The sequence below is a fragment of the Sapajus apella genome, unplaced genomic scaffold (assembly GCF_009761245.1).
Source record: "Sapajus apella isolate SASKATOON/1434 unplaced genomic scaffold, GSC_monkey_1.0 scaffold15, whole genome shotgun sequence".
Classification (NCBI taxonomy): domain Eukaryota; kingdom Metazoa; phylum Chordata; class Mammalia; order Primates; family Cebidae; genus Sapajus; species Sapajus apella.
In genome coordinates this window covers 1,039,782-1,066,394 of record NW_022436955.1, presented here as the reverse complement: position 1 = coordinate 1,066,394, position 26,613 = coordinate 1,039,782, and the positions used below count along the sequence as shown (strand labels likewise).

Below are 26,613 nucleotides of genomic sequence, written 5' to 3'. Positions count from 1 at the left end.
GGCAGGTATGGCTTCTCATCTCCCTCCTGGCTGGGTACAGAGTATTTATAAGACTATACTTTCATGGATAATTTCTATACTTGGTTACCAGAGAAGTTTCTTTGAACATGTAGAACACTGGTAAAAATAAAAATCATTTACTTTTATAATTTTTTTTGAGATAGATTCTCTCTGTAATCCAGGCTAGAGTGTGGTGATATGATCTTGGCTCACTGCAAACTCCCACTCCTGGGTTCAAGCGATTCTCCTACTTTGGCCTCCTGAGTATCTGGGGTTACAGGCACCTGCCACCATACCTGACTAATTTCTGTATTTTTAGTAGAGATGGGGTTTCGTCATGTCAGCCAGGCGGGTCTCAAATTCCTGACCTCAAGTGATCTGCCTGCCTCAGCCTCCAAAAGTGCTGATATTACAGCCGTGAGCCACCGCGCCCAGCCAAAAATAAATTTTTGAAAGTTTATCTCCATTGTTTATTGTGTAAAATGTCACATCTAACAAAGTATGTTTGCTATGTAGAATGCCAAAAGAGGTGCTGATTTAGTAACTCATTACTGAATTTCCCAAAATGAGGCACATGGATCAGTGCTAGGCCGTTCTCAGGAAGGGAAAGTCCCGGCTTCAGGCATATTAAAAGCCCCAGAAGCCCTGCAGTGAAGAAATCCATCAACTTGGATCAGCCTGAGGGTTCCAAAATGTACTTGATCATGAAGCTCACTTTGGGGGGGGAGGGAGTGTTTCTTCTACAGAACTAGGATTCAAGAAATTGCACCTTAAAAACACAGACGTAGAAAGCTGCTATAGTCAGAGCTGAAATCTGGGTTTTTTTCAGTTATTTACTTGCTACTTAATAATAAAGGCCCAAACCAATAATTTCCTACGTATTTAGAGTGGTGTGTGGCCCATGATCATGCCACGTTGAGCAGGTGTGGTGGAAGTACTGAATTTCTGCCAGGTCACACCTTGTCAGCCGTCTTAGGCTTTTAACTGAGTCCCGTTTGTCCCAGTGGGGATGGGCACCAATCTGAACCCTGGTTAGCTCTGTTCAGGGACACCTTCCTGGCACTGTTTATTTTGGGCCTGAGGGACCCAGAGTTTAATCTACAAACTGACATTTCAGGGGGTGAGACCCCCACTCCTTTAGAAACAGACGGTACCACAGCTGCCTGGGGCCTTGGGCCCCTTGCCAAATCGTAATGGCCTTGCCTCTGAAAAGCAATGGGCTTTTCCACCCAAGACTTTGGGAATTCTTAATGTTGGTTTTCCTGAACCAGCAGGACCTGATTCCCAAGCATGTGCAGAATCCAGCTGTTTGGCAGGAAGAGCACGTCTTGAGGCTGAGCTTTTACTCCTGCTGCCGTCCTTCTTTCCTTGAGCTAGAGAGGTAATTTCATACCTCATTTCCACCCTCCCCATCATTTCTATACCTACTCTAGTTACAAGTCATTTCTTCCTTGAAGCAAATTATCTCTTCATTTGTGAACAGTTATTGCCTTCTGATAGTTCTGTTCTAGAGGCACACAGTTATTTGAAACTTTTTGCTATTTAACTCCTTACAAAAGGATCTCAGTGGCTCTGAAAGCATAACCGGACATATCTTTGTACCTATCTAGCGTCTTGCTATGAGTTGTTTAGTGAATGTGTTTATTTTATGTAAACAAATGTTTATTTTATGTAAACAATGTTTCCAATAAGAGTTTAAATGACCACAACCATGATACAAAGGCTGATTTACTTTGTCAAGAAGAACACCTACCTATAACATTACTCATATGAAAATATATAAAACTGCTTTAAAGATTAGTCACTGGCTGGGCACAGTGGCTCATGCTTGTAATGCCAGCACTTTGGGAGGCTGAGGCAGGCAGATCACCTGAGGTCAGGAGTTCAAGAACTGCCTGGCCAACATGGTGAAACCCTGTCTCTACTAAAAATACAAAAAATTAGCCAGGCGTTGTGGTGGGTGCCTGTAATCCCTGTTACTTGAGAGGCTGAGGCAGGAGAATCGCATGAACCCAGGAGGCAGAGGTTGCAGGGAGCTGAGATTGTGCCACTGCACGCCAGCCTGGGCGACAGAGTGCGAGTCCATCTCAAAAAAAAAAAAAAAAAAAAAAAATTAGTCGCCACAGTAATATTTAAAGGATTAAAATCACAAACTTAAGCTCAGCTTACACAAGCATAACCTTTGAGCACATGAAACTATTGCAGATTTGCCAAGGTGGAAAGTACTTAATACCACTGACCTTAAATTTGGGGAATTTAACTTTGATGGGTTCCTACATAAGCCAGCACTGTTTAAATCAGGAAATGGGGGAAAACACATTGTTAGTAAATTAAAACTTTCAAGCTGGGTGTGATGGCACATGCCTGTAGTCCCAGCTGCCCAGGAGGCTGAGGCAGGAGGCGACTTAAGCCAGGAGTTTGGGGCTGTAGACCGCTACCATGCCACTTGTGAGTAGCCACTGTACTCTGGTAGAGGAACAAAGCAAGACCCCATTTCGAAAAAAAAAGAAAAACAAAAACTTTCATGGCCTTACCTGATCATCTCACTGGCACAAAAACTCCTCTTTTAAAAAAGCAGCATTCAGGCTAAACACCGGCAACTCAACTGCTGACTACCTAGACATAACAGACGCAGAGGAAACCGCTAGGACAGGAGTCTCTGCTAGGGTCATTCAGAGTAAAACTTTATTGAACAGAAAACCCAGCAAAGGTTTTCACCTCCACAAAGTTCCCCTCACTTTAAAGCACTGCATTTTAAAAAGCAATTATACATAAGTCTTTCCTAGAAAAGTCCTGCTAAAACATGTCTAGCAATTTCATTGATTATATAAAGTAGTACACTTAGTGTAATTTAAACATTCCAACAGGAATCAAATCGTACCAGCAGAACCATTTCTGCATCTATGACGTCTATGTACAAACACACATGCAGACACACACATCTGGAAAAGTTCCTCAAGCATAAACATGCGACACCTAAGGCCTTCTACTTACAGTGCCTATTAAACTACATACAGTATATATTAAAGCTCTTCAGAATAAAGACATGAGAAGCCTTGGGCATTTTTTGTTCATCAGTTTGTATCGCGGCTTCACGTTTCTGCTTTTGCTTGATCACAAAAGCATATCATCATCCATGTTGTTTTTTTAAGAACTCATCACTGCCATATCCAGGAGAGGAAATCTAGCAGGAGTCAGGTGATCCAGTCCATTCCTGTCAAAGCCTCCAGCAGCTACAGCACAAACACCATCAGTTTGCGATGGCTGGGGGGCCTTCTGGAAGAAGAGAGGCAAAGAAAGTCTTGAAGACAAGCCATGCTGTGCTCATGAATGAGGGGCTGGTCTGCTCGCCACCTAGTATGTCCCTGTCTGGAGGGAGGTGGTTGGGGTCTTCAGGCTCAGGATCAGTGCCTTCCTACAGGTAATGAAACACAACGGGAAAACAATCAGGACCGTGATGAACACCAAGTGATGTTAGGGAAGGCCAGCGTAGCTCTGCCCCATAGGTGCAGGTAGCCAGGCAGCCAGGTAGCCAGGACCCCAGGGAATGATGCCCTAGGATAGATAGGGCTCTTTCTCAGTCTTCCACAGCACAAGTTTGTTGATATTTTCATAGTTTTGAATACTCCTGGCAGCCAATATCGGAGCAAATGAAAACAACTAGATCTGCAACTATTATTATTTTTGAGACAGGATCTTATTCTGTGTCACCCAGGGTAGAGTGCAGTGGTGTGATCTTGGCTCACTGCAACCTCTGTCCTCCTCCCACCTTAGTCTCCCTAGTAGCTGGGGCTATAGGCATGCCCAGCTAATTTTTGTATTTTTAGTAGAGACAGGGTTTCACCATGTTGACCAGGCCGGTCTCGAACTGTTGACCTCAGGTGATCCACCTGCCTCAGCCTCCCAAAGTGATGGGATTACAGGTGTGAGCCACTGTGCCTGGCCTTCAACTATTATTAAAATAGTAGTTAATCACATCATACCAGTTCCTATGGTATAACACAAAGCTACAGACCACTGAACGCTCAAAATAGTGGGTTTAAGAAACGTTAAGCCAAAATGCAAATTGCCACATGTCAAAAACATGTGATAGGATGTGATGATACATTTGATGTTTTAAAAATAGCTGCTGCTCTAAGAAGAAATGTGAACAAATCATGAAATATTTAGCCCAATAAAATGGTAAACCACGAGCTGGAAATCTCAAGGTTAAGAACCTGAGAGCCTGGCATATCACGTCAAGCTCGCCTGGGCTTTGGGGGAGGCTCCGTACCTGTAAGTTATTGTTGGGGTCCTGATTTACATCATCAGGAGGAGGACCATCATTCGGGAAGTTTGGAACTGGCCTTGGTCTAAACGGAAACCACCCAACGTGATGCCTTCAAAGGAAGCATATAAAAGTCCATCTTAGCTGATGTCACAGTGAGACTTACTCAAGAATCCAGGGCTCCCCAACTCTAATCACAGCAGCACCCCGATTCTAAGCTCACTGCAAGACCCATCTACAGAAGCAATTGATCATACTGTCTCCCAGACATTCTCACCAGCCTGTTAGGTCCTTGAAGGCAGGGACTGTGTTTTATTCATCATTGTATACCCAGCAATATAGAGAGCACCTGGCACATAGTATGTGCTCAATAAATGCTTATTTATATGAACTAAACCTTACTCTTGAAAACCTGAACAGAGATACACCTGTAACTATGTACAACATAATGACAACCTACATTTGCCATTTAAATATGTGATTCTAGAGACTACAGAAAATATTAACATTTTATTTGAAGAAACCAATTAAATCCCAAGCCTTAAAACAAATATAACAAATATTAACAATAATTGTGGGTATTTGAGTGTTCATTATATTCTAATTATTTCCCTTTTTTATTTTTAAAAACTAAAAATCCATTTTTTACTATAAAGAGAAATTTCTTCTTTTAGTTTCAACTACAAAGACCCATCACTCTAAGCCAGACTTTCTCGGCTTTGGTGCTAGTGACATATTGAGCCAAATATTTACTGTGGGAGTTGTCATGTGCATTGTAGAAAATGTAGCAGCACTCTTGCTTCCACTTCCTAGATTAACAGCAGGACCGCGTCCCTAGATATGACAGCCAAAAATATCTACACGTTGCCAAATGTTCCCTGGGGAGAGAGGGTGCAAAACCATCCCCGGGTGAGAATCACCACTCTGGGCCACAGCTAAAGCCAAATGTCAGGTCTGTAAAGGTTCCCTGGCCTTTCAGGGCTATGCCAACAGTCAGTGCCTGACCTTTACCCTGGAAAGTGGCTGTGGACCGATAAAGGCAAATATGTTCTTATTCAAAACAAATACAAATTTCTGTTCCATGCCTCAGTATGGCTGCATAATTGTGGTTCATGAGCCTAGAAGGTAAGGTAACTTATCTAGAGAACAAGAGAATATTCTTATATTAATACAGAGTATGTTCTGGGGACAAGACAACCAAGCCATGAATTCTTTGTACTGGAAGTGCTAGAATGACATACTATTTATTATGTATTTATTCTAAAACAGAGTCTTGCTCCGTTAGCCAGGCTGGAGTGCAGTGGTGCGATCTCAGCTCACTGCAACCTCACCTCCTGGGTTCAAGCCATTCTCCTGCCTCACCCACCCAAGTAGCTGGGATTACAGGTATGCACCACCACACCTGGCTAATTTTTTGTATTTTTAGTAGAGATGGAGTTTCACCATGTTAGCTAGATGGTCTCAAACTCCTGGCCTCATGTGATCTTCCTGCCTCGGCCTCCCAAAGTGCTGGGATTACAGATGTGAGCCACTGCACCCGGACACAGAATGACATACTATTTAAACATACCTCCTCTTATAATAACTGAGACTGCTCAAAAGAGAGCAAAATCTGGACAGGTGCAGTGGCTCATGCCTGTAATACCAGCACTTTGGGAGGCCAAGGTGGGCAGATCATTTGAGGTCAGGAGTTTGAGACCAGCCTGGTCAATGTGGCAAAAGCCCATCTCTACTAGAAATACAAAAATTAGCCATTCATGGAGGCACCACTGTACTCCAGCCTGGGCAACAGAACGAGATTCAGTCTCAAAAAAAAAAGCAAAATTTGCATTTAGTGTGAACACCGTATAGTGTAATTTGTATCACAGAAACCATCTACTTACAGGTACATAACGACAGTGGCCCCCATGACCATGAGGAATCTGCTCAGGGAGGAGTAGAAGTAGAGGATACTGAGAAAAACAGAAAATGTAGCTGCCGAATAGGTCCAATCCAACCAATCTCGATTTATCTCATCATCTTCTTCCACAATAGGGCCACCTTGTGCATTCATCTGCAAATTTTGATTGGCTCCAGGATTAACAACCACTTGAGGAGCAGCATTTTGATTGGCTGGCTGGTTTTCAGCTGGAAACTGGTTGTGAATGGGGGCTGGAGCAGGTGCAGAGACCACAGGTATCTCTTGTGCACTTGGTGGTGGAACAAAAGCCCCTGATGCAGCAGTGGCCACTAAACTAAAATAAAAATGATAGAGGCAGATACTGTTGAGCAAAGAGCAAGGCACCGTGAAGTCTGTGGCTCTCATAACCTTATTTACACAGTAGTCTTTTACTGTTAAGAATTTTAAGTAGGTAGATATGCATTTTTCTTTTAGTGAAGAACTTCCTTACTAATCTATAAATTCCTTTTCTAAGAGAAGCCACATGGTGAATTTCACCTAGAATTAAACATCAAGGCCACTGTAAGATTATGGCACAGTAGCAAATTAAAATCCTCACAAATTGAAAAGAAAGTAACATGTTCTAAATAAAGTCACTAAACTGCATCCTCTTTAATACACAAATCAGGTAGCAGTTGTCATTTGCACTCTACTCCACCCACAGACCAAACAGAGCAGGACTCTGCAGACTGATGAAAATACATTCATCCCTCCATTCTGAACTTTACAGATAACTTGGATAAAATTTCCCTCAATTCCCAGGAGCCCTGGCCACACCCAGCATGCCAGGAAGGACTCACTATTGCATGTAGTACTGTCGTGCATACATCTGCTGGAACCAGGAAAGCTGAAGCCACCCATAGGGTGTGTAACCGGAGAAACCAGGACCCAGACCTTGGAATGCCTGCTGGGCAGCTTCAGGCCTATACATAGATTTTTAAAAACATTCATTTTGAGTGGGTTGAGTATAAACAAATGAAAACTAAGTTTAAATTAAAATCATTAATTCAAATCAAAGAGACAGAACAACGGGATTTATGGCAGTTACATGGTAAGGACTATAAGAGGCACCCATGTACCGCCAGCACAGAAGCTGCCAAATGACACAGCCCTCCTACCACGGTTTGATCCCACAGGAAAACAGCAGCCCTTGCCAGCTGTTTGCTTAGTGCACAGATATATAAACCACCTTTTCGGGTTAAGTAGATCCCAACCATTTTTGACTTGCTGAGTCTCACTGCAGGTCTCAACCCACTGTTTATCTTTTAGAGAACAGCTCAAAAGCCACACTTCTCCCAGTCTTTCTGGAAGGAAGTCTCTCCCATCTTCCCAATAGCCACTTGTTCCCTAGATCTGAATCTATAGTGATGTGTGCATGCATACTGACCACCTGGGGTCCTGTACAGGCTGCTAGATCCACAGCAATCTCATGAAAGAGATTTTTACAAGGGGAGCCCAAGTATAGCGCAGGGAAGACAGGGGCTTTGCACAAGGTCACTAAGCTAATAAGTAGCAGGGCTGGATTTCAGAGCTGGTCTGATGTCAAATGCACGCCTCTTTAATAATGCCACATAGCCCTCAACTTTGTCAGGCAGGTGTATGCGAGCCATCTTTGGGTTTGTGCTTCTTACACAGTGAACTTCTTTGGTAGCACATCACAAAATTGAAGTCATAATAGAATTGCCGGAAGATCAGGAATTGGTTATGTGGCCATTCCTGCAGGTCAGCTTGTATCCTTAAGCAAAGTTATATGTACTGGCTATTCAATAAATATTTGTTGAAGGAAATCAAGTTTAAATATGGTGAAATTCAGGGAGTCAAATACGGCCTTCAATTCTCAAGAATAGTTGAATCAGAATAAGGGACACGGTTTTAAGTTTTTCTAATCAATAATTTTCTATCCAATAATTATCCAACTTATATGCTGACAATCTTTTAACTAAATTCCATACAGAGTATTTCTAAAATAGTATTCCAATACAGGTAATCCTTGGTATGACACTGTTTTTCATCATTTAAGAAAACTACAATGCATAGAAATGAAATGATAAAGTGCTTTTAAGATTTTTGTTAGATTTGATAATGGCATTCTAGATACACCAGATAATGAAAAGGTTTTACAGTTATATATTGAAGTACATATAGGGATGAAATGATGTCTGGGAATTACCTTTAAATACTTTTAAAAAAAAAGGAAAAGGGTAATAGATGAGATATGGTAAAACTCTGAACATTATTTCTTAGGCCTGGGTGGATGGTGTGGGTATTAATTATACAGTCCCCACTGCTGTGTATATTTGCATATTTGAAAGTTCCATTAAGGGGAAAAAAAAATAAATGAATTCCTAAAACACCTGGCTTTAGAAAATATTGCATATAAAAACTTCTAGGAAAAGGGGGACAGGTAATTGGAGAGTTACAGAATTTCAACCTATGGTTAACGAATTTTTTCCCCTAAAGTACTTTCATAAAACAAGGTATTCCAAGAGCTATACAAATCCAAATAACAGAGCATTTAGTTCTGACTTTTGCTCTAAAGAAAAAGCTTTAGTAGTTATAAATATATGGCCAATTTTCCTAGTGCCCCCAAGTCTTTGGAGGAACACTTCTTAAACAGTCCCTCCCTTGTTGTCACCCATTGTTACAATAAAGCACAAAGCCACTCAGCAAAGCAGCTGCACAATGCTTACAGCAGCTGTTTTTTCCTGCAGCAGCACTCATTTCCTATCATGACAGCAACCAAGTGGTCAGCACAATGGAAGGATAAAACGCCTACATTTTCTTTTTTTCAATACATGCATTGCCAACTTTAAAAATTTGTGTACGCTAAAAGTCTGTATATTAAGTTAAATATATGAGCTCTTTAAAGTGAAGCTATTTATAAAGCAAAATTCTATACATTTAAAAGTTCTGATTATATACATGTAAACACACCTTATTCTTAAATTGATGCAAATGAGGCACACTCATGTTGTATAGTCCAAGTTACTATAACGCTCACCTTGAGATGTTTTCCCATCCAGGGGAAGAAAGGTTCCGAAAAACTTCCCTTTGCCTTAAATCATCACTTGAGGAATCCCCAGGATACTGTCCCTGATTAAAACCAGCGGGCTGCTCTGTGGATTCGGCCACCTAAATAAGTGTGACATGAACACAGAAAAAAAGGAGCTGATGCAATTGTCTGAAATCAAGCGAAAAAAAATTATTTTGCTGTCAATGGCTTATGTCTCGTACCCTCCACCTCTGAACATGACAATATTAAATAGAAGCAACATTTTGTAAAAAATATTCCGACATTTAGTCAACACAATTTTCAACACAGATACTAAAATATTCATATTTTTCTCTAGAGTAACTATGCTACACTTTCATTAAAATCTTCCAATGAAGTTATCATTGGTGAGAAAGCTTTCTGATAATGCTGTTAAGTTTGCTCATCGCAGAAATTTGACCAACAAAATTTATAAATATAACCCAGCCCACAACTTTCTAAAATAGTATTCCAATACAAGTCCGTCTTGGTATGATACTGTTTTTGATCATCTTTTAAAAATTACAGTATATGGAAATGAAACGATAAAGTGCCTTTAAGATTTTTGTTAGATCTGATAATGGCAAAATAGGGAATTTCCTATGTTCTGTTCAGATATTTTAGGAAATACAAATTTAGAATGCATCACTCCATTAGAATACTAATACCATATATGTGAATAAACATTGTAAAATGAAAAATAAATGCTTTTGTCTGTCATATATGAGTCTTTAGAGCCAGGTCCAGTGGCACATGCCTCTAGTCCCAGCTACTCAGGAGGCTGAGGTGGGAGGATCGCTTGCCCTCAGGAGGTTGAGAAAAGCCTAGGCAACACAGTGAGACCAACTTAAAAGAAAAATTCTTTATTGATCACTTGATAAAGGCTCTGACCTTTTCCTATCCAACTAATTACAATGAAAATTTCCAAAGGAAATATATTCACTTTTATACTCTTTATAAAAATTAATGGCTCCAGCCAGACGTGGTGGCTCACATCTGTAATCCCAGCACTTCGGGAGGCCAAGGTGGGCAGATCACGAGGTCAGGAGTTTGAGACCACCCTGGCCAACATGGTGAAACCCCATCTCTACTAAAAATACAAAAAATTAGCCAGGCATGGTGGCACGTGCCTATAATCCCAGCTATTCTGGAGGCTGAGGCTGGAGAATTGCTTGAACCCAGGAGGCAGAGGTTGTGGTGAGCAGAGATCATGCCATTGCATTCCAGGCTGGGTGACAGAGCAAGACTTCGTCTCAAAAAAAAAAAAAAAAAAAATTAATGGTTCCTTCGAAGAAACCTCCTATGTGCTAAATTCAATAAAAACCCAGTTAGTGTTAGTTCAGTAATCTAGATACGAAGTAACCGTAGATCAAATCACATCCCAGAAGATAGTGCAATATGTAACTCCTAACTCCACTTTTCTACTACAGTGCTAATGGAACAATTTGCTACATTAACCCATCACTGTGTTGATAATACAGTTTCTAATTCCTAGGAAAGAATGAAAATATTACTTGGTAATAACGTCATACAGTCTCTCAATAACAGTTTTATCAAACTTCTTAATCCCTTAAAAGTCTGAATGATGCAAACTGTTATCATCATGAAGAAGCAGACACACCTTGGCACTGATTTCTGGCATTTTTGAAGGATTCTTCACATTGCACACCAGATGCAAAACATGCCGTTTTTCCTGCTAAAAGTAAAAAGAAGGTACTTAAGGACCTGAACCTAACCTGGTGAGTGCTTAAAAATATTCAGAAATTAATGTTTAAGTGATGTACCTTTGGAAGCAAGTCCCTGAGACATTGGTGATCCAACAACAGCTTGCCAGAATAAATTAACCTCTGGTCCTCTGGATGCTGATCATGGAAAGAAAGAGTAACAAAGGTCAGCATTTCACTCCCAGAAGTTCCCAAACACAGAATAAACTGTTTTATACAAATAATTTGAATATGTATGTTTCCCCCCAGCATCACGGGAAAACTTTTTCAAAGGCTCCATATACAAAACTTCTATTTAGAAAGTATCTAACTGGTCTCTAACATGCAAATAAATACAGAATGGCAAATTATCGGCTGGGCACGGTGGCTCATGCCTGTAATCCAGGCACTTTGGGAGGCCAAGGTGGGCAGATCACCTTAGGTCAGGAGTTCGAGACCTGCCTGGCCAACATGGTAAAACCCTGCCTCTACTAAAAATGCAAAAATTAGCTGGGCATGGTGGCTTGCACCTGTAATCCAAGTTACTCGGGAGGTTGAAGCAGGGGAATTGTTTGAACCCGGGAGGCAGATGCTGCAGTGAGCCCAGCTCATGCCACTGTACTCCAGCCTGAGTGACAGAGTGAGACTCTATCTCAAAAAAAAAAAAAAAAAGGTAAATTATCTCCAGTCCAAACCTATGTAGGGCAACATACTTCTTAACTCCCAGGTAAACTGATTTTCATTACTGATTTTTCATAACAACAACAAACAGCAAACAGGGCTCCTACAGCAGCTGAGTTTGGTTTCAGAAAAAACTCAGAGTACTCCCAAGGCTAGCCTTCACCAAAACCACCTAGCAGTGCCCCAAAATAATATGAAGCTATTCTAAACTTAAGCCTTCATAGAGGATTTCTTGGCATACAAATGCAGTTATAGAGGAAATGGTGTGTGGGTGACATTATACACAACAACCCTGTGAGATTCAGTATCCTTACTTTAAGGGAGGAAAGTCTGAAAAATTTTCTTGTCCAAGGTCATCTGCTGCCACAGTGTCACAATTCCAAACCCTCTTCCCCTCCCTATCAGCGATTTTAACGCCATAGGGACTGCACATGCACACTCTTTTATACAAATCTCATTTAAAAAATCTCTCTGAGGCCGGGCGTGGTGGCTCATGCCTGTAATCCCAGCACTTTGGGAGGCCGAGGCGGGTGGATCACGAGGTCAAGAGATGGAGACCATCCTGGTCAACATGGTGAAACCTTGTCTCTACTAAAAACACAAAAAAATTAGCTGGGCATGGTGGCGTGTGCCTGTAGTCCCGGCTACTCGGGAGGCTGAGGCAGGAGAACTGCCTGAACCCAGGAGGCGGAGGTTGCGGTGAGCCAAGATCGCGCCATTGCACTCCAGCCTGGGTAACAAGAGCAAAACTCCGTCTCAAAACAACAACAACAACAAAAATAAATAAAAAAATAAAAAATCTCTTTGAAACTTCTAAACTGTACTTAAAAGTAATGGCCTCAAATATTAACATATAATCTATCCGTTGGAGATCAGCAACGTGTAAATCTACTCTTGCCAGGATAACTGATTATGCAAAACCTGGAATAAAGATGTTCCTGCCAACTAGCTTGAGATAATTAAAGCAAGCTGTTTAAAACAAACAAAGCCAAAAGTCCATCTACTTATCCATATACATCAGGACTTTTTGACACTGTAACTAAACCAAAATATACTGAATGCTGTGTTCACCATTTTTCTCACTGACAGGTGAGAACTTTAAAGGTAAATGCTTATACATGAATTTGTAAAACAGTATCTATTATATATGTATGGTCCTGCGTTTATTACAGAGTTCAACCGCTAGAAAAGGCTTGAAAACCACAGCTGCCAGTGGTTTTGAATTATTTTCCCCCTTTTAAAGGCCTAACTTGACATTGAGTCTTCACGCAGATGGCCGATTTGAGAAAAAATTAAGCACAACTATTACAAAGTAGGGCTTCTCACAGTATACCATTTTCTACCACGGGAAACAAATGATAAATATGTTTCAGCCCTAATACACAAATTTGTATACCTGAGAGGTATTTGTTTACAATCTTAGGTCTTCAGACTGAAGAGATGGGAGTGGCGTCCCTCACCAAAGCAAGCCCTTAAAAAAAACCCTTCTCAGAAACCCTGCCTTTTACCATGTGATGCAACCACAAGCAACACCTGCTGCACCAATTTGTGTACCCAACAGACATTCTCATGGCAACACAGCCACCCAGTTTCTGGACGCAGCTCTGGTGAAACCGAAAAGTGTACCCGGGTGAATTCCACAGGACATGGAATACACCCTTACTAAATAAATATGCAAATTTCAAAATAACAACTCAGAAGGAAAACTCACTTCTACCTTCTTGACCACATGGAACAAAAACAGACACAGGTGAGTTCCAACCAAAAGTTGGAACTCACGGTTACACGATCTTTTCCTGCCTGGATGCCCTCTCCTGTGTGATGGAGAATTATGCTCGTGGGCAGTGAAGAACACTGCTGACACTTACATAATATCGGAGCAGAAAGTAAATACAGGAAGGGCCAGCTTACAGCCTCATCACGTGGCGGCCAGGGCAGGCGGTGCTAAGGGTGAGGCTGACAGATGTGTCAACCAAAACAAAGCGAGGAAGTCTCGCTAATAATCGAGAGGCTGCCGTCCTAAAACCAGACTGAAGGCGACTCCTGCCTGCTTCCCTTATCAGTCGCTCTTGGCCAGAAAGTGCACGGGGCTCCACCCCGGGACTCGGCAACGGCTGCGCGGTCCAGTGCGACAGGGAGGGGCCCGGCGGAAGGTGGACAGGGAGGAGAAGAGCCACGTCCTGCTTCTGGGTGTGGGGCCTTCCGTCCACAGTGTCTGGGCGCTCCCCAGGTTTCTCAAGCCACGGCCCCGGGTGGCACCTGCCCACTTCTCTCCCCGCGGGAAGGCTGCGTTCACAACCCTCATTTTGCAGCACGGACGTTTTCTTACTCGTAGCCATTGGGTGCAAGCCCAGTTAGGAAAACCGAGTTGCCTGACCGCAGCGGGGAGGCAGGCTTGGAGGGTGAAACGACTCGCCCAAGGTCAGGCTGCTGATTAGTGACGGTCCCTGGGCAAGAGAGGGGCGCCCGCGGCGGCGGGGCAGGGAAGGGGAGACCAGAGCCCTGGGGCACGTGACCGACCGGGCGAACTCAGCCGTCTGGGGGAGGCCGGCGGAGGGGAGGCCACAGGGCAGGGCAGGCGGACGTGGCGTCCCTAGCGGAGGGCTGGGGGCCACCGCCTCGGGGCGGGAAGTCGGGGCGGCTCTCACCGGACGCTCGGGGTAGACACGGCTCAGGTGGGCCTTGAGGTGGCCCACGCTCCAGCTGCGGTCGCCGCTCAGCTCCAAGTCGCGGTGGCGCTGGTTGGGGCTCTTCACCAGGAGCGTGACGGGCTCGGGATCGGGCTCGGACTCCATGGCGGCGGCTGTGTCGGGGCTCAGCTGCGCTCCGAGGTGCCAGGCAGGCGGCGTCGCAGCCGCCCACAAACTCCGCAACGACTGTTGGCGTCTCTGGGGCGCGCGCCCCCGTCTCGGGAGCCTTTTATAGGCTTCCCGCGCCCGGCTCTGCGGACAGAACCCTCTGTGGCTGCCGCCCATTGGCTGAGGCGGAGACACTGTCCTAACGTGGCCCAATCGGCGTCCGGACCCGGGAGGCAGAGGGCGGACCAAGCACGTGGGCGCGGGCTGATGCAACCCGCCGCGGCTGCGTCACCCTGAGGCTCGGCTGCGCCCCGGGAACCTGGGTTTGGCGGCCATGTTTGGGTGCGCTGCAGACCGCGCGGATCGCGCGGGGCCTTGGCCTGAGATTTGCGGGGCCCCCAGCTCGGGTGACTGAGGGCGCCCGAGGCAGGGGGTGGGGAGTGGTGTGTCCCAGCAGACCCCAGTTTAGCAGTCTCTGCAAATTGTTTCCTCACAAAGCTGCACCCCCGCCCTTTCTCACCCCAGGTGCCAGTGCCCACTTCCCCTTTTCCTGCCTCAGGTGGCCCCACATGGAACCTACGGGGGAAGCCCGTCCTACAGGGGAAGCCCCTCCACCCGACCCTCAAAGAACAGGTGGGCGACCCGTGTGCAAGTCCATCCAGGAGAACATCACGTGCTCATAAGAAGGACAACGAAGGAGCGAGGCCCGATCTTCCTTGGGCTGAGAGGATGGAGGCATCCAGGCAGCTGTTGCCAGTTTCCGCGGGCTTCAGACTTGCACGTTTGGGACATCACCTTTATGATGATTGACAAGTCAGCCACAGCCCTGCTCACAGTGGGAGTCCCTCCCAAAAGGGCATTACTTTATAAGATACACATGCACCCTTTATTGGGGCTGAGACAAGGAGGGCAGGGTTCGCTCATTCCTGAAGTGGGACCACAAAGGCCTCTCTATTGTAGGCATTCCCTCCTCCTCTGTAGGAAAAAAAAAAAAGTCTTGAAAAACAAAACTGACATTGCCCTGGCCCCCTCCTTGTTCCAACCCCGTTGGGACATCTGTTTTTTCAGGTGTTGTCAGGAGCTTGGCAAGGGCAGGAAGGTAACAGAAGGAGCCTGGTCTGGTTGGTGGGCCTGTTCACCTGCTGCAGCTGCCATAACAAAGTGCCACAAACTGGATGGGTTAAGACAGGGTCCCCAGCCCCCCGCCAGGCCACGGACCCCTAAGAGTCCCTGGCCTGTTAGGAACCAGGTGGCACCGCAGGAGGTGAGCCACCAGCGAAGCTTCATCTGTATTTACAGCTGCTCCCTATCGCTACATTACCACCTGAACGCTGCCACTTGTTAGATCAGGGCGCATTAGATTCTCATAGGAGATGGTCCCTATTGTGAACTGTGCATGCGAGAGAACTAGATTGTGCTCCGTACAAGAGTTTACTGACTGATGATGGGAGTGGAGCTGAGGTGGTGATGCTAGTGCTGGGAGTGGCTGCAGATCCGATTAACATTAGCAGAGAGGTTTCACTGCACAGAGACCATCATAAATCAATTGCTTGCAGACTCACCTCAAAACCCTATCAGTGAGTGGCAAGTGACAAGCTGCATCTTGTGGCAGACTTTATAGTGGCAAGTGAGTGTATGTACTTCAGTTGTACAGCTGCGTCTGGTGGCCTTCAAAGTATGTTTGAGACAACTTCAGCTCTCCACATGTTCTGGATTAAAGTCTAGGCAGAGAATCCTGAGATGGTCACAAAGGCACTGAAAAGCCTGCTTCCATTTCCAACATCCTTTTTTTTTTTTTTTTTTTTTTAAATTGAGACAGGGTCTAAAGCTGTAGCCCAGACTAGAGTGCAATGGCACAATCTCAGCTCACTGCAACCTCTGCCTCTCTGGTTCAAGGGATTCTTGTGCCTCATGCCTCTGTCTCCCGAGTAGCTGGGATTACAGGCATGCACCACCACATTTGGCTATATATTTTTTGTATTTTTAGTAGAGATAGATGGGGATTTGCTGTGTTGGTCAGGCTGGTCTTGAACTCCTTGCTTCAAGTGATCCACCTGCCTTGGTCTCCAGAAGTGCTGAGATTACAGGTGTGAGCCACCACGCCTGGCCTATTGCAACATCCTGTCTCTGTGAAGCAGGGTTTTCTGCAGTGACAGCAACCAAAATGAATAGACTCAACATAAGCCACATACTTTGGGTGTTACTGTCTCCCATCATCCCCCACTGGGACCATCTAGTTGTGGGAAAACAAGCTCGGGGCTCCCACTGATTCTGCATTATGGTGAGTTGTATAATTATTTCATTATATATTACCATGTGATAATAATAGAAATAAAGTGCACAATAATGTAAAGCTCGGGTCATCCTGAAACCATCCCCCCACCCCACCCCTGGTCTTCCACAAAACTGGTTCCTGGTGCCAAAAAGGTTGGCGACTGCTGGCTTAAGAAACAGAAATGTATTGTCTTGGTTCTGGAAGCTGGAAGTCTGAGATCAAGGTGTCGGCGGGGTTGGTTCCTTCTGAGGCCTTCGGGGAGAAATTTCCAGGCCCCTCTCCTATCCTGGTGGTTTGCTGGCACTCTTTGACGTTCGTTGGCATATAGAAGCATCGCCCAACCTGCCTTCATCTTCTCGTGGGTTCTCCTTGTGTGGGTCTCTTCACATCATTTTCCCTGTGGGCATGGCTGGCTGCGTGTCCACATTTCCTCTTTTCAGAAGAGTACCAGTCGTAGTGGATTAGGACCCACACTAGTAACCTCATCTTAACTTGATCATCTGCAAAGGCCCTATTTTCTAGTACTGCCACATTCACAGGTACTGAGGGTTAGCACTTCAGCATCTCTTTGGAGGACTCAATTCAGCCTGCAATAGTCAACCTTGATATAACACAGAATACAGGGTTGTTTCTTGAACTCCCGACCTCAGGTGATCCACCCGCCTTGGCCTCCAAAGTGGATGGTTTACAAGCGTGAGCCACCGCGCCCGGCCTAGGGTGGTTACTTTCTCAGCTGTCTTCATATTAAGATGAGAGGTTGAGGACTTTGGAAATAAATTGTCCCCACACACAGTTTTCTGTGATTGGTTTTGGTCTGCTGAGAAGGCTCTGACCTTTTTTTTTGTTTTGGGGGGGGGTTTTTTTTTAGATGGAGTCTTGCTCTTGTTGCCTAGGCTGGAGTGCAGTGGCACAATCTCGGCTCAATGCAATCTCCACCTCCAGGGTTCAGGCAATTCTCCTGCTTCAGCCTCCCAAGTAGCTGGGACTACAGGCGTGGGCCATCACACCTGGCTAGTTTTTGAATTTTTAGTAGAAACAGGGTTTCACCACGTTGGCCAGGCTGGTCTCGAACTCCTGACTTCAAGTGATCTGCCTGCCTCAGCCTCCCAAAGTGCTGGGATGACAGGTGTGAGCTGCCGCTTCCAGCATAACCCTTTTTTCATCAAACTGGCTTCATGAGTGTGGGACCCACGTAGTGGATGGGGCCCCCTGCTTGGTTTAATGCTCTGCTGTTATCATCTTTAAATTAATAAATTTTAAACAGAAGCCCTGCATTTCATTTTGCACTGGGCCCCACAAATTCTGTCTTAAGGCAAGCAGATTACTTCAGGCCAGGAGTTCGAGACCAGCCTGACCAACATAGTGAAACCTCGTCTGTACTAAAAATATAAAAAAATTAGTTGGGTGTGGTGGCGGGCACCTGGAATCCCAGCTACTTGGGAGGCTGAGGCAGGAGAATTGCTTGAACCTGAAAGGCAGTGGTTGCAGTGAGCTAAGATTGCGCCACTGCACTCCAGTCTGAGAGACAGAGCGTGACTCAATCTCAGAGAAAAAAGAAATTTGCTGATTCTGCGTATAGCACATTTAGGAAAATGTTAAATTCAGTCAACAAATTTCACACATCAGGATGGGAGATAATGACTGATTATGATCTGGTAGTCTTGCAACTGGGGAGAAGCTAACCAGTGGAGCAAGCCCAGGTAAAGCAAACACAGGCCTTACAGGAGGCGGCTAGACAGGAGGTAACAGCTGCATTGAGAAATCAAGTATGCCAGTAGTGTGGTTTCCCCTAGCCTGCAGGGAAAAGCCTCAAAGACCCCTAAGACATTAAGATAGTTCAACCCTTTCCAGTCAGAAAAAAGTTCAGGAGTGTGGTTTTGCATTTTCTAACCCGAGGGAAAAGGCAATCCAAGTTCTGTGATTCTCTGTTGAGTTAACTCCCAATCAGATAGCTCCTTTTAAACAAATCTGGGGATGGGAGCAGTGGCTCATTCCTATAATCTCAGCACTTTGTAGGGGCCGAGGCAAGCAGATCACTTCAGGCCAGGAGTTCAAGACCAGCCTGGCCAACACAGTGAAATCTCGTCTCTACTAAAAATAGAAAAAAATTAGTCATACATGGTAGCAGGCGCCTTTAATCCCAGCTACTCGGTGGCTGAGGCAGGAGAATTGCTTGAACCTGGAAGGCAGTGGTTGCAATGAGCTGAGATCGCACGCCTACATTCCAATCTGGGAGACAGAGCAAGACTCAGTCTCAAAACAAAAAAATAGAAAAAAGATATGTGGTGATTCTGCTTATCACACATTTGGGAAAATGTTAAATTCAGGTCAACAAATGTACCAGGAATAGAAAAATAAACACCATGTGACCCTACTCTGAATGACCTCACAAATATAATGAGGATGATAACAAAAATACAGAAATAAAAGACAATCCAAAAGTCTAATACACCTCTGAAGGACTTATGATTACATTGAGAAAGGAAGAGAGGGAGTCAGAGAAAACGTGATGGAAGAGGTAGAATTTGAGCTGAATTCTGAGAGACGGGTGAGACTGGAATAAAAGCAAAAATGACAGCAATTACTGACTAAGCACCATGGCGTGCCAGTGACTTTATATGCAGAATTTGTATGGGCAGGTATAGCTGTGCGGTTACACTCATGGGCCCAGAGCCCAGTTGCTTGTTTTCAAACCCAGCTTTTGCCACTTACTATGTGACGTTAAGCAAGTTACTTAACCTCTCTACCTAATTTTCCTCATCTGTAAAATAGGAAGAATAATAATAATATCTGTGTCATATGGTTTTTGTGAGGCTTAAATAGTACAAAATTGTTAAAGTTCTTGGGACAGACCCAGACATTTACCAAGTGCTCAATAAATTAATATTTAGATTAATATTTAGAGGACTGTAACACGTTCCATCCAGTGGTTCCCAAATCTGGCCATGCAACAAAATCACCCAGGAACTCTTTTTTTTTTTTTGAGATGGAGTCTCACTCTTGTCGCCCAGGCTGGAGTGCAGCGGCGTGATCTCTGCTCACTGCAACCTCCGCCTCCTGGGTTCCAGTGAGTCTCCTGCCTCAGCTTCCCAAGTAGCTGGGATTACAGGCACCTGTCACCACATCCAGGTAATTTTTTTGTATTTTTAGTAGAGACGGGGTTTCTCCATGTTGGTCAGGCTGGTTTCAAAGTCCTGAACTCAGGTGATCCGCCTGCCTCAGTCTCCCAAAGTGCTGGGATTACAGGAATGAGCCACCATGCCCGGCCAGGGTATACCTTTAAATACGAATAATGAACACATCAGTATCATTATAATAATGATAACATCAGATAATCATGAGTGGTAAGACTGGAAGAAAGTCTTGTGGCCAGCTCAGAAGCCTTTGAATGGTCACCCTTGGGAGTTTGAGCCTTATTTTGTGAACAATGGGAGGTTTTTGAGCAGTGGAAGGGACAGATCAGAATCAGTATGGATCCACATCATTATGGAGGGTGGGGAGAGACTTGAGGCCAGAGACTGACCAGTTCATTCAAGAGGAAATGTGGGCCAGGTGTGGTGGCTCATGCCAGTAATCCCAGCACTTTGGGAGGTTGAGGTGGGTGGATCACTTGAGGTCAGGAGTTCAATACCACCTGGCCAACGTGGTGAAACCCCGTCTTTACTAAAAATACAAGAATTTTCTGGGCATGGTAGCACACAACCAGCATTTTGGGAGGCTGAGGTGGGAGGATTGATTGAGGCTAGGAGTTGATGACCATCCTGGACAACATGGCAAGACCTCATCTCTACAAAAAAATAAAGAATTATTCAGGTGTGGTGGTGCACACCTGTAGTCCCAGCTACTCAGGAGGCTGAGGCAAGAGGATTTCTTGAGCCCAGGAGTTCAAGCTGCAGTGAGCTATGATTAGGCTACTGCCCTCCAACCAGGGCAACAGAGCAAGACCCCATCTCCACAAAAATGTTTTCAAAAATGGGCCAGGCACAGTGGCTCACACCTGTAATCCTAGCAATTTGAGAGGCCAAGGTGGGTGGATTGCTTGAGTCCAGGAGTTCAAGACCAACCTGAGCAACATGGAAAAAAACTCCATCTCTATTTTCTTGTAAAAATTTATTTGAAAAAAAAAAAAATAGAAAAAGTGGCCAGGCACGGTGGCTCATGCCTGTAATCCCAGCACTTTGGGAAGCCAAGGCGGGCGGATCACCTGAGGTCAAGAGTTAGTGACAAGCCTGGCTGACATGTCGAAACTCTGTGTCTACTAAAAATACAAAAATTAGCCAGGCGTGCTGGTGGATGCCTGTAATCCCAGCTTTTTGGGAGGCTGAGACAGGAGAATTGCTTGAACTCCAGGAGGTGAAGGTTGCAGTGAGCTGAGATCACACCACTGCACTCCAGACTGGGCTACAGAGGAAGACTCCATCTCTTAAAAAAAGAAAAAAAAGAAAGAAAAAAAGAAAAAGAAAAAGTAGGAGAGAAAGCATGTGAGGGAATGAAAGTTAGTAATCTGGCTGGGCATGGTGGCTCACATCTGCAATCCCAGCACTTTGGGAGGCTGAGGTGGGTGGATCACCTGAGGTCAGGAGTTTGAGATCAGCCTGACCAACATGGAGAAACCCCATGTCTACTAAAAATATAAAATTAGCTGGGTGTGGTGGCAAGTGCCTGTAATCCCAGTTACTCGGGAGGCTGAGGCAGGAGAATTGCTTGAACCCAGAAGGCGGAGGTTGTGGTGAGCCAAGACTGCACCAATGCACTCCAGCCTGGGCAACAAGAGTGAAACTCCATCTCAAACAAACAAACAAAAAGAATTAGTAATCTGAAGGGAAATCCACAGTGTTAAATGGGATTTCTGGAAATGTGGAACTGAAAGGAACATGGAAACTTTGTAACTTGATTGTGGCAGTGCTGCTGTGTTGCTGTCTCTCTGTCGCAATCGAATTCATGTTTGCATTCTGAGATGGGGACAGAAATGAAGAGCCAATGCCTATCTTATTTTGCAATCAGGCCATGAAGGTAGAGAAGGGGCCTTTGCAAATCTGACTTAACAAAAGATCATTGCCAGTACTCATGTTTTATTTGAAGTAGTCTGGTGTGTTAGGCCCTGCTGAACTTCGGTACTTTGTGTTTTGAACTCTTGGGGGGTGTGTGTGTGTGTGTGTGTGTGTGTGTGTGTGTGCGCGCGCGCATGTGTGTTTGAAGTAATTTGAACTCCAACCAGAATCTGTGTGTGTGTGTGTGTGTGTATGTGTGTGTGTATGTATGTGTGTGCATGTGTGTTTGAAGTAATTTGAACTCCAACCAGAATCTGTGTGTGTGTGTGTGTGTATGTGTGTGTGTATGTATGTGTGTGCATGTGTGTTTGAAGTAATTTGAACTCCAACAAGAATCTGTGCTTTTTATGGTCATTTCTGAAGCCCTAATTTAGCCACCCACATGAGCCACCTTCTTTAGCCCAGGAAATGGACATCCTGTTCCATACTCATGAAACCCTTCCCACGGAAACTCTCCTTGCCTTTGCTAAGCCAGAAGCAGCTTTCCTTCCATACAAGAAGTAGCCCCCAAGGCAAATCCTCCCTTAACATTGTGGCCTGTGATTGGGAAGTGTTTTAGTTTGAAGGAAGGAGGAATGTCAGACTGTGGCTGTCAACTTTTGAGGACTTGGGGCACCCACTTCCATGTTATTCCCCTGTGCTAGCTGATTCTTTTTATTTTTTAATTTTTTGAGATGGAGTCTTGCTCTGTTGCCCACGCTGGGGTGCAGTGGTGCGATCTCGGCTCACTGCAGCCTCCACCTCCCAGGGTCAAGTGATTCTCCTCTCTCAGCCTCCTGAGTAGCTGGGATTACAGGCGCCTGCCACCATGCCCAGCTAATTTTTGTATTTTTAGTAGAGACAGGGTTTCACCATGTTGGCCAGGCTGACCTCAAGCAATCTGCCCACCTCAGCCTCCCAAAGTGCTGGGATTACAAGTGTAAGCCACCACACCTGGCCGCTACCTGATTCTTAAAGATGTTTGTTATATTCAGTTTTTAAATGGAAGAAAGTGAAAACTGAGCGGTTTTGAGAACCTCAAAGTGTGTCTTGAACAGGAGACACCAAGGCGTATGACCAGTCAAGACTGACAACGGGGGCCAAGCTATGGCGGCAGAACAATGGGTCTGATAGTTAAACTCAGACATTAGAAAGTTTTACAGTATACCCAGAGTTGCCGGATAAGTCAACATAGAATTAGCAGATGACCCAGCAATTCCTCTCCTAGATATCTATCTATCCAAAAGAACTGAAAACACTCTTCACAAAAATTTGTCCATGAATATTCATAGCAGCATTATTTATAATAGCACAAAAGGTGGAAACCACCCAAAGGTCCACCAGCTGAATGGATAAGCAAAATACGGTATATCCACACAATGCCATATTACTTAGCCATAAACAGGAATGAAGGGCTGATGCATGCTACAACATGGATGAGCCTCGAAAACATGATGCTAAGTGAAAAAAGCCAGACACAAAAGGCCACATATTGTATCTACTTATATGAAATATCTAGATCAGGCAAATCCATAGAGACGGAAAGCAGACAAATGGTTTCCAGGGGTTAGTGGGGATTTATTGCTTAATGGGTCCAGGATTTCCTTTTGGGGCAATGGCGATGGTTACGCAACATTGTGAATGTACTAAATACCACTGAATGACACTTTGAAATAAAGCTGGGCACAGTGGCTCACACCTGAAATCCCAGCACTATGGGAGGCCGAGGCAGGTGGATCACCTGAGGTCAGGAGTTTGAGACCAGCCTGAGTCTGGCCAACATGGTGAAACCCTGTCTCTACAAGAAAAAAAATACAAAAATTAGCTGGGCATGATGGCATGTGCCTGTAATCCCAGCTACTGGGGAGGCTGCAGCACAAGAATCGCTTGAACCTGGGAGGTGGAGGTGGCAGTGGGCTGAGATCGTGCCACTGCACTCCAGCCTGGATGACAGAGTAAGACTTTGTCTCAAAAAAATAAAATAGTTAAAATGGTGAATTTTGTGCCTTTACCACAATTTTTTTAAAACCTTGGCCTGGCACAGTGGGTCATGCTTGCAGTCCCAGCACTTTAGAAGGCTGAAGTGGGAGGAACACGTGAGACCAGAAGTTCAAGACCAGCCTGGGCAACACAGTGAGACCCCCGTCTTTTTTTTTTTTTTTTTTAATAAAAAAAGGAAAGAAAGAAAAAACCCTGTTTGGGCTTCCCTGTTCTGAGTGTACTCCCCTGCCTTTCTTCCAAGAGTGGGAGGAAGGCAAACAAAATCACCTCCACCACACATAGGAAACCTTCACCCCAACAAAGGACTTAGATCCTGAAGAGGACTGGTAGGTGGGAGGAATCTACCTGATCTGGTCCTCTCTCCCACAGTAAAGACTTGCTTTTGCTCTAGAGCGTGCCGGGTTTATGGCTCTTCCTGGCTGACCAGGTTTGGACCCAGGACAAACAAGTCAGGTGGAGGCCGCCCTCCAGGTCAGCATCTAGGGCAAGGGTCATGGCTGAGCTCAGAGGCCGCAGGTAACCTCTGAAGCCTGCATTCTTTTTCCCCCATCAGAGCTTCCTTCTAAATATTCTGATTGCTATTCAGTGTTTTACTGTAAACAGAAAAGAAAAAAAAATTTATCATAAATGTCAGGTACTTTTTTTTCCCATTCTTTTCTTTTCCCTCCCCTCCCCTTCCCTCCTTTCTTTTCTCTTTTTTTTTCTTTTCTTTTCTCTTCTCTTCCTTTCCCCTTTCCTTTCCTTTTTCTTTTATTTTCTGAGACAGAGCTTCGCTCTTGTTGCCCAAGCTGGAGTACAATGGCACAATCTTGGCTTACTGCAACCTCCACCTCCCAGGTTCAAGCGATTCTCCTGCTTCAGCCCCCCAAGTAGCTGGGATTACTGGTGTCCACCACCATCCCCAGCTAATATTTGTATTTTTACTAGGGATGGGGTTTCACCATGTTGGCTAGACTGGTCTCGAACTCCTGACCTCAACTGATCCACCGGCCTTGGCCTCACAAAGTGCTGGAATTACAGGCGTGAGCCTCCACGCCCGGTCTCATGTACCTTTTCTAGTACACAGAACATTCTATACCCTAAGTAGGATTTTGATCCCTTGTTAGTTTCTTTCTTCCCTCAGCAAAACTCCCACCTTCCCCAAGCTGACTTCAGACAAGACCCAGCACTTCAGCAAAGATGGGTAAGACACCAGAAATAACTTAGGGCAACATTCTTGTCAGATGGAGGGACTTTTTTATCTTCTCCATGAATTTATTTCTGCTTGCTCAGCCCTCGGATTAAGTCCTGGACTTAGCCTCCTGTGTTTATCAGCCCATTGCAAACAACTGCATTGACTCCTCCACCTCTTATCGCTGACATGGTCCAGCTGGCCTTTCCTGCCCTAGGCCCATATCCATCACCAAGATCTTAGGAATTAACCCCTGGGTGTAGTTCTTTGTGAACAGGCTCTAGCCTCCTCCCCAATACGTACCTTACCTTGTACCCCTGGCATTAGCCAACCCTGTCTTTTTTCCAGGAAAGGACCCTGAATATCACGCAAGCTCTTCCCTCCGGTGTCCTCATAAGAGCACACCTGCATCTAATTTGCTGCATATCTTAGCAGCCTTTTCTTTCTTTTTTTTCTTTCTTCAACTTTTAAGTTCCGGGGTACATGTGCAGGTTGTGCGGGTTTGTTACGTAGGTAAATGTGTGCTATGGTGGTTTGCTGCACTGATCATCCCATCGCATGGGTATTTTTCTTTTTTTGAGATGGAGTCTCACTCTGTCACCCAGGCTGGAGGGCAGTGGCACAATCTTGGCTCACTGTAGCCTCTGCCCCCTGGGTTCAAGAGATTCACCTCTCTCAGCCTTCCAAGTAGCTGGAGTTACAGGCACCTGCCACCACACCTGGTTAATTTTGGTATTTTTAGTAGAGATGGAATTTCACCATGTTGGCCAGGCTGGTCTCGAACTCTTGTCCTCAAGTGATCTGCCCGCCTTGCCTCCCAAAGTGCTGGGATTACAGGCATGAGCCGCCGCGACCGGCCACCCGGGTATTAAGCCCAGCACCCATTAACTATTCTTCCTGATGCTCTCCCTCCCCTTACACCCCCTCCCACATTGTGTGTGTTGTTTCCTCCCACGTGTCCATGTGTTCTCATCATTCAGCTCCCTTTTCTGATCTGAAGGTTTACCTGTCTGCAGGTACAACCTATTGACCTCCAGGGCTCTGTCTCAAGGGCTCACTCAGCACCTTTGACAACCGGCTCACGAGCTTCCTCTCCATCCCTTGCCAACTTTAACAACTCCAGCGTCCCGCTCATACTCACTCTCACAATATTCAGCTCACTTCCCTTTATCTCATCTCCACTTTGGTCAACCTCCCATGGGTATGATCCATGCATTCGTTCTTCATTCATTCATTCATTCTGCAAACATTTATTGGGTATCTACTCTGCGCTAAGCCCTATGCAGCATCCTAGGGTAAGAGATGAGTCAGATATGGTCACCCTCAGAGCTGACATGAAGTCATTCAGCCATTTCAGCAGTTAACATATTGAAATAACCCTGTGCCTACTGGTCTATAGCCCCTGCCCTGAGCACACTCCAGCTGCCCCGGGTCTCCCTCCCATCCAGCAACTAAAAGGTGCATCTCAACTCCCACCTTGGTGGACCTCATAGGCAAACGGCGGACACCTTAAGAGTTTGGTGTGCTCAGGATGGTTATTTCCCCCAGAATGTCAAGCTGTGAAGTACACACGGAGTGACCACAAACTTCATTCTTCTGTATCTCCCCATCTCCCACATCGACTGCATGTTTTTTGTTGTTTTTGAAACAGTGTCTCGCTCTGTTGTCCAGGCCGGAGTTTAGTGGCGCCATCTCAGCTCACTGCAGCCTCAACCTC

The 26,613-nt window shown here is 45.1% G+C and overlaps 1 protein-coding gene and 1 long non-coding RNA gene across 4 annotated transcripts; one reads left to right on the top strand and one right to left on the bottom strand.

Moving 5' to 3' along the window:
- Positions 1–2,658: 2,658 nt before the first annotated feature.
- On the bottom strand, positions 2,659–14,901 carry HERPUD1 (homocysteine inducible ER protein with ubiquitin like domain 1). 3 transcript variants are annotated; one of them, XM_032283946.1, is made up of 8 exons: positions 14,270–14,901; positions 11,022–11,099; positions 10,859–10,933; positions 9,208–9,338; positions 7,007–7,129; positions 6,151–6,501; positions 4,274–4,379; positions 2,659–3,415 (listed from the first exon to the last, which is right to left on the bottom strand). In XM_032283946.1, the coding sequence occupies exons 1-8, from the start codon at positions 14,594–14,596 to the stop codon at positions 3,251–3,253; spliced, it is 1,356 nt and encodes a 451-aa protein (XP_032139837.1). In that variant the 5' UTR covers positions 14,597–14,901; the 3' UTR covers positions 2,659–3,250. The 3 variants fall into 3 exon arrangements, with proteins under 3 accessions (XP_032139837.1, XP_032139838.1, XP_032139839.1); XM_032283947.1 differs by having other exon boundaries at positions 10,859–10,930; XM_032283948.1 differs by lacking the exon at positions 2,659–3,415 and having other exon boundaries at positions 4,300–4,379; positions 6,308–6,501.
- LOC116555430 lies at positions 13,403–25,510 on the top strand. Its single transcript, XR_004270532.1, has 3 exons — positions 13,403–14,042; positions 15,488–16,239; positions 25,484–25,510. It is a non-coding gene; the product is annotated as an uncharacterized LOC116555430 (long non-coding RNA).
- Positions 25,511–26,613: the final 1,103 nt, after the last annotated feature.